This window comes from Xenopus laevis, chromosome 3S, assembly GCF_017654675.1.
Source record: "Xenopus laevis strain J_2021 chromosome 3S, Xenopus_laevis_v10.1, whole genome shotgun sequence".
Taxonomy (NCBI): Eukaryota; Metazoa; Chordata; class Amphibia; order Anura; family Pipidae; genus Xenopus; species Xenopus laevis.
This window is the reverse complement of record NC_054376.1, coordinates 73,300,921-73,316,477: the sequence shown is the minus strand read 5'-3', so window position 1 is coordinate 73,316,477 and position 15,557 is coordinate 73,300,921. Positions and strand designations below refer to the sequence as shown.

The 15,557-nt window shown below is 36.7% G+C and overlaps 1 protein-coding gene across 2 annotated transcripts in view; it reads left to right on the top strand.

The window, feature by feature from the left end:
• nampt.S (nicotinamide phosphoribosyltransferase S homeolog) overlaps positions 1-14,774 on the top strand; it is a 49,491-nt gene extending 34,717 nt beyond the window's left edge. Inside the window, exons 10-12 of one of the 2 annotated variants that reach the window (XM_041587538.1) lie at positions 3,031-3,171; positions 3,970-4,104; positions 10,681-14,774. In XM_041587538.1, coding sequence (XP_041443472.1) covers positions 3,031-3,171; positions 3,970-4,104; positions 10,681-10,794 — 390 coding nt within the window. In that variant the 3' untranslated portion in view covers positions 10,795-14,774. The remainder of the gene's footprint in view (positions 1-3,030; positions 3,172-3,969; positions 4,105-10,680) is intronic. The other variant, NM_001089015.1, reaches the window with a different exon arrangement.
• The last annotated feature ends 783 nt before the right edge of the window (positions 14,775-15,557 follow it).

Here is a 15,557-nt window from a genome sequence, read left to right as displayed (position 1 = left end):
ACTCCTCGCACCAAAACAACGGAGGGACGTGTGTAACAGGAGGAGGATCTATGTACGGTTAAGATTATATGCTGAATTAACCCTTGGGTCTGTGAGTAGGCAATTTTACTATTCGGTGAGGGGACGGCTGCTGATAATCTTACATCCACATGTGGTTATGTGCTATATTGAAATTTTAAGTCTGTAAGTAGGCACTTTAGCTATTGGTGGATCCAATCCCTTAAAGGTGAAGGAGTTTTAAAAAGAAACATACTTACCAGTTTCCCTTCTCATCTGAGTCATGGAGCAAACAAAAAAGGTGGAGGAATAGACACCCATTATAGTCTACTATCACTGGGTGATGCCACTTGAATTAAAAATACTGCACCATATTGGTTTTTAACTCTTTATTGCCACAGGCGCTGGTCCTACTATATTGGTGGATTGTTTTGGAGCAGTTTGGAGAGACTGTAAAGAGACCGGCTTTTAAAGAGAATCCAAAGGACTGACTATTTCCTTCTTTTTTATTGTTTTCTGTCACAGATATCTATTTTGTCAGTCAAATCTATCTTGACAAGTATGTCCAACTTTGTTTTTACATAATTCATTCTGTAAGTAACTCTGCACATAAGTGCGTCCGTTACATGGAGGTTATACATTTGTGAGACAGATTGCTTGTTAAACTGTACAGAATGGAGTTTGTGATATAATGACATCCTTTTGTGCACAAACCAGATTTTGTTTTCATTCTTTAATAGAAATAAGTCTTTTGTATATTTTTTTTATCTGTGTATGGTCACAAATACTTATATAACATGAGAGATATTCATTATGTGTATTAGGGATAGTTTTGTATACAGAATGTATTTGGGACAAACGGCACCCCATAGTTATCTGTCTGATTACTTAAAGGGGTTGTTCACCTTTGTAACAAATTGACAAATCTAACAGTTCACATGAATAGAACAAACTTTTCCATAGAAATAGTTAACAGAAAAAGTACAGTTCAAGAGATATTCACCTCAGAAGTGTCCCTGTACTAATCCTTCAGTTCCACACAGACCCTGTGCTGGGAGGGGGTCACTGACCCCCAAAAACACTACAGTGTTCACTTCCTCTTCCTTATATGACATCACACATTGTACTGGCAGCTAACTTAACTCCTATTGGCTATGTCTGCTGTCAATCTGCCACTGCTTCCTGTGCTGGGGAATTTGAGCAGCATTCAGTTACTGAAGAGAAACTGTTATAAGTTTGTGAGAGGGAGTGTGGGCTGTGTGCTGCAGAGACTTCAACTGTGCAGATGGGGGGATCGAGGTGCTTGGGACCTGGAGTTTTACGGATAATGGATCTTTCCATAATTTGGATCTTCATACCTTAAGTCTACTAGAAAATCATGTAAACATTAAATAAAGCCAATAGGCTGGTTTTGCCTCCAATAAGGATTAATTATATCTTAGTTGGGATCAAGTACAAGCGACTGTTTTATTATTACACAGAAAAAGGAAATCAGTTTTAAAAATTTGAATTATTGGATTATAATGGAGTCTATGGGAGACGACACTTGTACTTTCCAGAAATATATTATTTTGGGGGGGAGGTCCATGTATTATTTTGTGTATTTACCTTATAAAAAATCATTATTCAGCAGCTGATGTCACTTCCGGGACTATTTGTATTATTTGTATGAGCTTGAGGCTTTGCAAATGAGTTGAATTTTTGTGCATAAAGTAAAATATTTTTCTGGTATAGATACCTATATCACGAAAAATATAACTTTTTCATTTTTTGGTATTTAGAGCTCTAAATCTTGTTCCAGAAGTGGAAAACTTAAACACTTAAAAAAGGTATTGTTTTCCTAGATAAATTACCGCCCCCCCAGGAGAGCGCACAAAATGTTCAAAAAACCTCAACACTGCTCTGCCTGTCACTTAGGGCTGCCACCTCACCCCTTTAAAACCAAACACATATGAAATCCACAGCCTGCATGGCTAATTAGCAATTCATTTAGATGCATGATACATGGCTGCACAGAAATCAGTTCAGTCTGCAGCATCTAAATGAGTTGATAATTAGCCATGCAGCCTGTGGATTTCATATGTGTTTGGTTTTAAAAGGGTGAGGTGCAGCCCTACTGTCCCTGCTAGATGTGTAAGTGACATACGTTTCTAAGCAAGTCAGTGCTTTTGTACAAAATTTTGTTGCAATTTTGTACAATTACGCTTAATGCCAAAGGTATTAAAATCCAGTATTTATTCCCAGAAAAGGGTTGCACCCCTTTGGCACCCCATTCAGTTTTAGTCTAGGCAGAAAGAGAGTGCCAGAATTGGGAGAACAATGTTGCTCCTTCCTTTTCTGCAGCATTTGTCTGCATGGCTGTGTGATTGTTTGTTGCAAGGCAGGTTTGTTTATATGCTGCGTCTGTTAACCTCTGCCATTACAATTGAGTAATCAACCAATGACCATTCACATTATGTGACTGGTTACAGTTCACAACCAACCAATGAATTACTAGGAGGAGGGCAGTATCAACATCCAATAGGAAACAAGTAAGGGCAAAGCCTGGGCATGATGATGTCATCATATAGGAAGTTCTTGGTGTGTCAGGTTCAAAATAGGCCACTCCCATCACTTCAGAAAACTGGGACTGAGTTAATAGGTATAAAAATTAGCATTTTTACTTTTTGTTATGGAAAATGGTTTTTCTAACGCATTGAGAGCATTGTTAGTGGTTTCATAAGATTTGTACATTGAAGGTGAACAACCCCTTTAATCTGCACAAACTTGTTATACCCGTGTTTGGTACCATTCAAGACTTCGGGTTTCTCAAGAGCAATATAATACCTTTTGATAAAAGAAACCTAGTGGCTGCAAATGGGTTTAGAAGGGCCACTTGTAGCTTCATATATGAAATCTGATCAAGTCCATACAATGTAAGTGTTTAGTGCAAGTACCTCTGTGTTAACACTGGTAGTTTTGGTTTAAGCCTATAGCAAAAATAAGAGGTCGTGCTGTTTGAAGTTTTGCAAATAATTTTTTTTTTTATTTAAGATTGTAGAAGGAATGAAACGGCACAAATGGAGCATTGAAAATATTTCATTTGGATCTGGAGGAGCACTGCTACAGAAGCTGACTAGAGACCTTTTGAACTGCTCATTTAAATGCAGTTATGTTGTGACTAATGGATTAGGGGTAAGTCTTAGAGCAGTCTGTTTACTGTGTTACATTGCCTTATGAAGACTTTTCTAAGCAGTACTGCATTACTTTTGGCTTTTGATTGCACTGAATCCTCTATTTTGGGATTCTTCCGATACCTGAATGGAATTTCAACCCTAACTTCAATATGCAAATTGGTGTTAGGAAGGATTAATGATAACTGTGTGCGCAGTTAAATGTTACCTGTTGCAATATAATAGTTGTGTGTTTTTTTTTTAAATGCCCCACCAAAGCTAGGACACTCATACTGGGAGGGAGCTCCCGGTTCGAGCGCCCATGTTTGGGCACACGCATGAGCACAATGAGTGAATGCTGCAACTTGCTTATTAATGCCATGCGTGTGACCTCAGAAGAGCGTTATGCGCATTGAACCACATGGCCGCTCGCACTCGGAGCTCCCTCCCAGTGTGATTGTCCTAGCGGGGGCATTTTTTAACTATTGTTACCGCCAACCTTTGGGGACTATATATTTTGGCAACAGGTGCCGTTTAAGAATTTTTTTTACTTCCTTGTTTGTGTAACACAAAGTCATGTGATTTTAAGAATTTAGTTTGGCCAGGCACTTGGATTTTGCTGAATCCTCGCAGAATCCCGAACCTAATCCTGGGTTTAGTACATCTATACTACTTATTCAGATTTATACTTGAATTGGCACAAGGGTGTTTCTCATGATACACAAGGTATGTCTAGAAAGAAGCCATTACAAGGAAATTGTTGCAACTGTGGAAATGTGTAGAAATAAACATGTTTTTACATACTTTCTTTTTTTTATAGGTAAATGTGTTTAAGGACCCAGTCGCTGATCCAAATAAAAGGTCAAAGAAAGGAAGGCTATCTTTGCACAGCACACGAAACAATGAATATGTGACTCTTGAAGAAGGAAAGGGAGATCTGGAGGAATATGGACCAGTAAGTTGTTCCTATAATGCAAACTAATTGGGCAGTTCCTTCTTTGGTTTTCTTCTCTTTTAGTATTCCACGCTATATTTATTTTCACAGTTAACATATTCTAAAGCTAAAATGATAATAGGACAAATGTTTTATGTTTTTATTTAGTTGGTGAAGATGGAAATAATCAGAAAAAGGATAATAATTTATAAACTATTACAAATAGAGACCAATTGAAAAATGGCTTAGAATTAGCCATTCTATAACATAGTTATGTGAAAAAATTAGGACATTGAATTAGGAATTTAATTGCAGGGAAACAACAAAAATTAACCTTGATTTACACATTAAACAAAACATATAAACAAAAATGTGTATTCTAATTGAGAAAAAAAGACACCCTACTCCAAATAGCTAGTGTTTCCCATTTTGGTTGAAAGAACTGCAGCTGTGAGATGTTTGAGGGTTTTCTTGCATGTACTGTTTAAAGTCACCCCACAGCAACTCAATGGGATTAAGATTTGGGCTTTGACTTGACTACTCCAGGACTTTTCATTTCTTAGTTTCAGACAGTCCTTGGTGGATTTACTGGTATGATCTGGATCATTTTAGTGTTGTAGGGTCCAGTTCCACTTCAGCTTTAATTTTATTACAGATGGTTTGACATGTTCCTCAAGCACTCTCTGATACACAGTAGAATTAATGGTGGATTATATTATGTTGAGGCCAGGTCCTGTTGCAGCAAAGCATTCCCAAACCATGACAATTCCACCTCCCTGCTTCACAGTTGGTGAAGTTGGTATTTTCCTGGAATTCCTAGTTTAAGCCAAACATGTCCTCTGATTACAGTTTAGACACATCTGTCTAAAGAACATTATTTCAAAAGTCCTGGTCTTTTTTTATGTTCTCTTTGGCAAACTTCAGTCTGGCCTTGATGTTTCTCTTGGAGAGCAGAGCAATGGTTTCCTCTTTGCACTGCTCCCTTGCAAGTTAAAGTTGTGCAGTCTCTTTCTGATGGTAGAGGCATGCACTTTCACATCAACATTAGCAAGAGCCTGCTATAAGTCCCATGATGACAATTTAGGGTTTTTTGAGACTTTTTTTAGCTTGTGGTCTGCTCTCGGGGTGAACTTGCTTGGCCGGCCAGGCCTGGGCATGTTGGCAGTTGTTTTGAAAGTCCTCCACTTGTCTATTTGCTGGACAATGGAATGGCTGATTTCAAATTCTTTTTAGATCATTTTAAATACCTTACCAGACTGAGAAGCTGCTACAATCTTTTTGGAAAACCTCCTTCAAAATGCTGAGAAACAATGTTCTAATTATGTGCACGTGATGTGATACACCTATGTGTGATTGGGCCATTTTAAGTGGAAATAAATGTGGGGTGTCCTGATTTTATTCCTCACCAGAAATTGCATTTTTGTAGAAATTAAAATTTACAGAAGTTTTGAAAAGTTTTTTCTTCCGTTTTAATTGTTAATTTTATTTCTTGAATCTCCCGGTATTATTAAAATTGAGATTAAATATCCCTGTGTCCAAGAATGTTACAAAAACACAGGCTTTCATAGGGTGGGTGTCCTAATCTTTTCACATGACTGTATGTAAAGTTAACTTAAAGGTTCACCATGCCTTTAATTATTTGTTATAATACTTAATGCTTTAGATTAGGATTGGAGTTTGGAGATCCTTTGCTTCAGATGTTTCCAAAAAAGGGGATGGCCTGTATAGTGGGACCTGAAACATTGGAATGTGGGTGTCCATTATGTTAAGATTTGATATTAAATATCACTAAACTATAGATTCTGATGCAATGTCATTTAAGGCCTTTATACATTACATTTTTGCCTAACTAACTATATTAGAAACATGTTTGCATTTTGCACAGACTATCTTATTTACCCAGTTTTTATTTTCACACTGAACTGTTCCTTTAACAAAAGCCCTTGGCCCTCTGCTCCAAACTTACCTTTTCTTCACCATCTGGCCGTGATGTGGCTCCGCCCCTTTTTGTAGCATGACCACCAGTGGCTCTGCCCCTTGTGCCCACCCACCACGGCCGGTAAAAATTTTCTGAAAAGATGGCAACCCTATTCTTGATGTGCCTGCACCTAGATATATTACTTCAGCTCTGGTGCAGTCCCACGTGGTGGTTTTGGTGCGTAAAAGTGTTGTGTGATGTATTCGGGTACAGGCACATCCAAGAAGCGTAAGAGCAGATTTTTGGCCTGTGTTTCTCTGGAGGCCAAAATGTGCTTCATCTGACATTATACATAATACTTTAGAAGTATAGTTCAGTGGCACAGTGGACAGCACTACTGTCTTGCAGCACTGGGGGCCTGAATTGGATCAATCTGCAAGGAGTGTATTTATTCTTGTGTGGGTCTAAAGCTGCCCATAGACATGCAAATGTTATTCTTTGTTTTTTCCCAATTGTTTTATTGAAATTCTACATAAATAATAAGATGTTTGACAGTTATTATCAATTTACATGAGAAAATGTGGTACAAGATCTCGGCTAAATCATAAAGTAAATATAGCATCAAAGGTACTAGCACACAAACTATTATCATAACTAACAAACATTTGCAATTAAATGTAATCTAGTTGTCCTATAAATTCTCTGTTTGGAAGTTTAAGTAAAAATCAAAAACATTAAATTTTTTCTCCTCCTCCTTCTCCCTCTTCTTCTTCTCCCTCTTCTTCTTCTTCTTCTTCTTCTTCTCCCTCTTCTCACAAATTGTATTCTTTGTGAGACATGTAGATGACGATGATCTGGCCATTAATTGACAGACTGCAGTCGAACAATAGTTATGTCCGAGAAATAGTAGTGACAGCCAGCCATTTATATTGTCAAGCAATACATGCAGAGATCTTATCTGTAGCCGATATAAATCTTTTAACCTGTCTGATCGACTGAACAACCGATGCCCCATGGTATGAAAAATGTCAGGACACTCCACACCTAAAACCCGAAAATCTTACAAATCTTTGTCTCATATGACTGTATCTTTGCATCTATGGCTAGGGTTGCCATCTGGCTGGTATTTTACCGTTAACAAAAGCCCTTGGCCCTCCGCTGGAAACGTACTTTTTCTCCATCCCCTTTTGCATCACGGACCAACCCTTTTGCACCCCCTACCACTGGGCGGTAAAAAAATTTCTAAAAAGCTGGCAACCCTATCTATGGCCATCTTTACACAAAGCTGAAACTGCAAGCTGAGTCTGTACAGAAGCTAGACAAAATAAACCTATATAGGTATTTGATCGGTTATCAGGAAACCCATCATCCAGAAAGCTCCGAATAACAGAAAGCCCATCTTCCATAGACTCTATTTTATCCAAATAATTCACATTTTTTAAAATGATTTACATTTTCTCTGTAATAATAAAACAGTACCTTGTACTTGATCCAAATGAAGGTATAATTAACCCTTATTGAAAGCAAAGCCAACCTATTGTTTCTTTAATGTTAACATGATTTTATAGTAGACTTAATCTATGAAGATCCAAAAAAGAAAAAAGATCCATTAAGGTTCAGAGCATACTGGATAACAGGTCCGTACCTTTTTTTTTTTACTTTTCAGTTAGAAAATTTACTAAAGGAAAATAAAACCTGAGGTTATAACTGGGGTCTAATGGATTTTGCTTTCATCTGAGAAAGTACAATACGTATGAGTGTACAAACACATCAATAAAAACAAAGATATAACTGTACAGAAGCAAAATAGTTAGATGAATTTGCTGCTACTTGTTTGCAGCAGCATATGTATTTGGAATGTTGTCCTAACTATTGAGGAAGTTGGAATGTTCTTAATAATGTAATCGGATTAGTTATTAATGAGTGTTGAGATTTGGTGGATATGAGTTCTAGCTAGTACTTCATTAACTTACCAAAGGGAGCCGTAGTTTATGCAGAGCAGTGTTAAGACTATAATAGGGAGCAGCACTCAGGGATTCTTTCTCCATTGGAAAAACACAATTTAAATAGGAACTTCAATGAAAATAATAAAAAAAAAAAACAGAACCTTAATCTCATACAAATGAGCACATAATTATTGAAATTGAACTGTAGCTAAAATAGGAAAGTTGCTCTTCACTATCCCTCTTTTTGATGCTGCACATTTTTTTGGTTTTGATGAGCAGTTCTTATGCTTTCTTAGTCTCAATGATGTTAAAACTTCGCAATCTCTGCCAGTAGGCTTTGTGCCTTTTCATTATTTTAGAAATTGTTAATAATTTTCATTATTTTTCAATACTTTTGGTTCTGTGATACTATGTTAGTTCTTCGTACATGGACATATAACCCATAATGAAGGAGGTATTAAAGCATGCTATGTGCCGTACATTCCTTCAGCCAAACAGGTTCTACAGCCATCCTGCCAATCATTGTTTTCACTGCTATCACATTCATTCTGCTTTTTCTTCATCTGTCATAAAATCTTGCTGTTTGAATCTCAGAAATTTTTTCAAGATTATTTCCCTTTTTTCCCTGTCATGGGCTTTACTTTTTTTAACTAGGGTCCTTACCTGTTACAGGAATTTGAAAGGGGCAATAAACATTGGACATTGTCATACAAAGAGTGGGCAAAAAGCCAAAGAATCTAAAAAAGGAAAATGTTGATGTCAAACTTCCTAGTAGTACTGACACGGTTCTGTGAAATCTACAACAATGTGTCAGCAACACTTTAATCTCAGCATTTTTTTGATGAACTTTACAGAGGGGGTCATATTTTTAGGAGACAATAGGGGAAGGGCCTTGCTTGCAAGAACTTACAACCCTAAAAGTGAGTGGGAAGAAAACATATGGATGAGGGTGACCAATGTGTGGCTGTAAATGTTCTGTTTGTTAAAAAAGCCCTACCGTACATTGACCCACCCCGCAGCCTAAGTGTTACCCCGGGCAAATGCCCCTAAGTTTTTACTTGCCCCTCTGTGCAGATTCTGTCCAGCTGAGTTCATGGGCGCCATCATCTTCTCTTTGGTAATCTTAGGGAAGTAAGCACCGTATCAGTGCATGCGCAGTTGGAGCAATTTTCTGCATGCGCCGAAACTCCCAAAAAATTGCCAAAGCGCTGGTCACATTCCAAAGATTACCGAAGCGGCTGAAGATGGTGCCCGTGAACTCCCCTGGACAGAATCTGAACAGAGGGGGAAGTAAAGACTTTGGGCATTTGCCCGGAGTAGCAGCTAGGCTGAGGGGGGGAAGGGGGGTCTAAGGGTAGGGGATTTTTAACGTTAGGGTTTGGTTCTCCTTTAAGATACTAATGGTAATTGCATAGTGAAAATTCAACTACAGTAGTAGTTTGTGTTTTTAAGTGTGTTAGGCTGTTGAGAGCCTAGGTTATAGACTTGAATAAGAAGTGATCGATTGAAGTTCTGGAGGTAGTGGAAGTCTCTATTGGGACAGGTAAGGGAATTCCAGAGCAGCATGTGAAAAGTGGCAAAAAGGCTTTTTTGAAGGCTGTAGATAGGTCAAGCAGAATTTGCATTAATGAAGCGTGGTCTTGGGAAACTAACAGGATTTCTTTGCTGCTAAATCCAATGTCCTTTTGTGTGGTAAGGACATAAGCCAGATCATAGTCTTAGTAGAAAGCTGCTAAAATGAGAGTTCATTATGTACATGGTGTTGCAGTAATGTTGAGGAGAAGGCTCATTTGAGAAATTTGTAGGCCCCAGAGAAGGTTTTTTGTAAGGATAGGTTTGATGGCATTGTGTTTAAATGGTTGTGGGAGTATGCCAGTAAAATAATGAAGTGAGACTTGAAGCAAATTTGATGGAAAATGAGTTTAATAACTAGAAGATAACAATATGGGAAGATGTGATTGGTGTCCCTGCTGGGATGATTTGCGATGCTAGACAGTAGTATGCCCCATAGCACAGATAAAAACCAAAGTTGGGTACAGGCCTAAGAGTACTTAGTGTCATAAAGACATTTTTGTTGCCTGGAATATAATAAATGGTTATTCTATTGTGACCCAGTGGAAATCACTGCTGCCTTGGAATGAGTTTGATTCTGGCCTGCAAGAAGTTTGTATTTTTCCCCTTGTCTGAGTGGGTTTCCTCCAGTTAGTCTAGTTTCCTCTCATTCCAAAAACATTCATGCAGGTTTGAATTGACATGTAAATAGGAATATAATAGGAACGTAAGCTGCATTGGGGCAAGGTCTGATGTGAAAGATGAATAATAAGTATAAAGGACTGCATAAATATTTTAATTGGGGCACTAAATAGACTGTAGTATTTTTATCTCTGACAGGCTGGCAAGAAGGAACATGGCCTAGGAGTCAAGGGCCTAGCATGAAACCACTGAAGGGGTGTGGTCACTCGGGCCCAAAGAGGCTCTTCTGTATAGGACAATGGAAAACAGAGGGGTTTTCTTGTATATATTACAATGTCAGAATAGCAGTTGTAGCAAGCACAATCCTGCAAACTAATACATTTCTTTATATATATATATATATATATATATATATATATATATATATATATATATATTGTCTGTGTAAAGGTCTTGCCTCATGGCTATTCAGTGACAGTAGTTACAAATGTAAAGCGGTTATTAGCCTGCTAATTTAATGTGCAATTGTGTGTTTCACAGGATCTCCTTCGCACAGTCTTTCAGAATGGCAAAATCATTACCTGTTATTCATTTGATGACGTGAGAAGAAATGCTGGCCTAAAAAACACAGAGTTTGAAGAAGAGATTCAGTAGATTTTACTTCATGTTAACTATTGGTGGATTCTCTGTACAAATGTGTGTGAATTTATATGTTGCCATGTTTATATATTGATTTCTGGACAAAATACCAGTTTGCCAATGTTTTTATATGCAGTACACAGATGACCTTGTTATGAATGTCTGTCTGATTCTTAGAGACATTATTGGAGTTGATGTCACAGGAGACCTAAATCCTCATGGTTGCACTCTTTAACTTGCATTTTATTTTTTAATAAAGACCAAAATTTATAGCATTTTTAACTTCTTTTTTTTCCTCACACATTTTTCATTAAACAAAAAAAACTATACGGGATTATCAATGTTGGACATTGTAAACCAATTGTAAACAGTGACAGTGTCTTGGTACAAAACCTACTTCCTAACTAATTAACAGACTCAAGAATGGATTCAAAATTGACCATCCAATAATGCTATAATGCTACAGTTCTCTCCAGGCCCTTTTTCCCCCCACCACCTGGTTTCCCTCCTAAGCCATATTAAAATTCTTCATTGAGAAGCTGGTAGGACTTTGCACTATATTTGCAGAAGCACTCAGTCATGTTAGCTTCTGCAAAAATTGTTCTAATAGAGCATAATCTGCAATGGAGGCATGCAAGTACTTATTTATTTTTCCCCACCAGCTAAAATATTGTGTTTTTGAATTTTTAAGGGGAGAACACTGGCTAATCACAAATGCCTGTAGCCAAATTTGTCTGTTTAGTCTACATGGATGAATTACTAGCATTTTGGACCGGTGTCTCTAAGATTGCCTTAGTTTGTTTAATACACATGCACAAAAAGATTGATATGTCTGGTGAGGTGGGCCAGATCAGGCTGCTCCAATTGTATGAGCAATCGGAACAGGAGCCTGTTCAGATATGTCGGGAAATAGCTGTAATTTAGTCCTTGACATAGGGGATTTTGTAAACATACCTGATTATTAATTGGCTGGATATAATTTGGGCAGTATAACTGTTTAGCCTCATAAAATACCGTCACAGATGTGTTACAAAATGAATCCTAATTCTTAAAAAAAATCTGATTTTGTTCTAGCCTATAATATTCGCTCGCAAAAAGCTTTTTTAGCTATATTTTGCTTTTCTTATAATTACACGTTTTTTTCTAAGATACATTTTTCTAATTAAAAGACTCGGCATTAAAACATTAATGTTAAAGACTGCACTTATGGAAAAAAATCTACCATATTCTTTAGAATTCAGGCAGATTATTCTTATTTATAACTTCCTTTTAATTTGTTTTACACATTTTCTCCTTGAAAAAAAAAAAAAGCTGGTTAAGCACAACCAGGTAGTCCAAACCTTATTTAGAAATTTACAGCACTTACCTAGTCCTCGTATTAGAAAATTCATTAATGCGACCATTTATACAAATAATATAGTGCTAATAGTTATTTATACAATTTATATGGGGGATCTATAAGTTGAATTAAATGAGCTGTCGCTTACATGCAGAGGAAGGCCTAGCTATTGGTCCCCGCAGCAACATCATTGGACCCGTAAATAATAGGAACAAGATATTTTCCATAAATATATATTGCAGTTGCTTATCAAAGTCCCATTGGGTTACCTATAGTTCCTACGAACACACACACACACACATTTATTGGCTTTTAATTGTATTTCAATTGTATTTCAAAAAGCCATAAAGCACCAAAAGGTTTGTGCCACTTAATATTATCCTGTGGTCCCTTATTCAGCTTTTCATCATCTGTTATATGACTGTTAACATTGGAGGGAATTTTCAAGCTTTTAATCTTTAGAATAAAACTGAATAATGCCTTGGTAAACCGGAAAATTGCTCCAATACATTTATATACTTCAATGATTGCCTTCAATAATGTACTATAATATATGTAACACTATTGCAAAGCTGTACTAAGCCTGTTTCGATGAAAGACATCAAAAGTTCCTGAATTTTTAAAGAAAACCCTTTAAAGAAATAATGTTATAAAGAAATAATTAAGAGCAATATGCTGTACATAATAATGTGCATAGTTTTGACATGTATGTGAAGATTAGGAGTAAAAATGTTTAAATAGGGAAATATCCATAATTTGTTTTAATCCGACCCAAGTATCTTGCTGCTACCCTGGCTTGAGAGAGAAATACTGCTTTTAATGATTGTTGTGAAAGTCCTGGATGACCTGATTACTGTATGTCATATGATGGTCACATGATGCTTATAAACTGGGAATATGTGAAGGGGAATATGCTGATACAAACATAGCTGCGGATTTACACAAAAACAAAATTTCAGAAATTGTTCTGCACTATACTGAATTCAGTTACATTTACCCATTTTAAAGAATGCAACACCGTTTGTTTTAGCCACTCTTTCTCCAATAAAGAACACTTTCCTGTGCCCTGAACTTTAACAACATAGGCACATTTAATATTCAAATCATTTATACAGGGAATGTCTGCAGCTCTCCGGCTGTTTCTGAGCTATAGCTTCCGCCATCCACTGATAACATTTGGCTAGTGCTGGGTCCTGGGACTAGAGCATCATTTGTGTGATCAGTTGTGTATTTTATCTAGTTTTCATGCAATATAGGATTTAGGTTTACTTATATTTTTACACTGTAGAACGTAGTTTGTTAGTCATGACTGTCATACTTTTAAATAACAGAGTGTACATTTGGGTATTTTGTTATGGATTCAAACTGCCATTAGTATGTAAAAATCTAACGACTAAAGTTTCCTTCCTAATATTTTTGTATGTTAGCCTATAAAAAGTTGATAGAAATGCCCTGTTTTCACTGTATAACTTTTATGTACTATAATTTAAATGAGTGTCTTGTTAAGATATCATAGTGGGCACATACTAAAGGATATATATGCATACACACTGTATTTAATATGGGAATAGAATTTCTTTCCTTAAGCATGCATATCTGTCTATGCCTTCAGTTACACACCCGCCAGCTCTAGAGTGACACAGAAATACAACTCCCATTAGCTTATTGCATGTAATGGCATTGTCTTTCAGCAATCCCCCCCCCCCCCATTTGACATTCTGCATCAAGCCTTGATTCTAGACTCATTCTGACTGGCCTGTATATTTGCATTTTATGTCCCTAAAATCATCTAATTTGCAAAATACTTATGTTCTCTTTTACCTGCCAGCAGCTTCATGTGTATAGAAGGGGGCATAACCATATTTGCCGTTCTGCAAAGAGTACACTAGGGGGCCTATTTATGGTTGCTCAAGTATTCGGCTAGACTAGAGCAATCGTGAGTTTCAGTACTCCCAATGGGTTTTGACCTGAAAAAACTAATCCTAAATAGGCCCCTTGGTCTTGAAATGAAAACAACCAATCTAAAAGTCTCTTTTATTGGTCACCTGTTTAATGGGGCAGATGTAATTGTTTGCTGTGGATTAGGATTAATCTTGGTGTTATCTTAATTCTGTTAATATTCGAGAATATATATATATATATATATATATATATATACGTACGTATATATGTACATCTGTTGATGTGACAGAAAACATTCATATCATGGCACCAAACATTTAGCAATACTTCCCCCTCCTCCTTACCTGCACCTAACTTTACCTGCAGAACATTTTTGGTCTTTTCTTTATGTTGTAGTACAATCATGGTGTAGCCAACACATTTGGAATACCTTTGACCTACGATGTTCATGTATGTCGCCATTTAAACATATCTGTGAACTTTGTATGGTTTCCAAAATGTTTTATTTTATACCTGTATATACATATTCCCCGCACTGATATCGCGTTTAATGGCTTTTGTGATATCTAGCATTGGAAAGAAATGTGCCCTGTTCCTATTTAAGATCTTAACTTACCCAGTTAACATTCCTTACGTTGTGGAATGGGATAATTTAATACTTCTATATTGTTTTTTCATCTCAGTTTATTGTCTCTGATGAAGCAGACCTGTTTTAATTATGAAAATATAATAAAACCATGCCTACAAATTGTCATTGTTTTACCTGAAAGTATTTTTGTTAATTTCCTGTTCTGTAACTATTTGTTTAAGCAATATAACACTTATTTTCTATTAAGCTGCATTACACAAGCAATTCAAGGGGTATAAACTGCACCGTTTCTATGTATGTTTGAAACATACATAGAAACGGTGCAGTTTACTAAGAGGGATTCAAAAAAAAAAGTCATAAAATAATGTGTACTATCCAGTATGATGCTGGGAAGGTTAATATGCATTGTGTTCTATCTGATGTGTTACAGTGTACATTGTTTCTACTATATGCTATAACCTTGCAAACAACCCCAGTGTACATAACTGGGCTCCAGAAGAGACGGGTCTTAATGCAAATGGATTGGGGTTTCTTGGAGATTGGGAGATGGAGACTCTGGGTGCCTGCTTATTAATATTACAATATTGGGAGAGTCTGTAGCCTTTAGGTGGATCAAGGGTGGAGATTTTGGCATAATTGGGGGCTGGCAGTAAAAACAAGGGTTTTTTTTCATTAGGGCCCCGTTTTAATTGTTTTGCTAAAATATTGAATTGTTGTGTTAATTACATTGAATGCAATAGAAATACTTGAGATTTTTTTTTCCTGGAAAAAACTCAACAAGTAAAACCTGCATGGTTTTCTACAGAAGTTGATGAAAATTGTCTTAATTTCAAGCAACTTTATTAATTTTACCCCAGTTTATTAAAATAGTTGGTGATTTTCAGCCTCACTGAAATTGAATGGAACAATGCCATTTCATTTGTGTGGCTTTTTTCCTCCAACAAATGT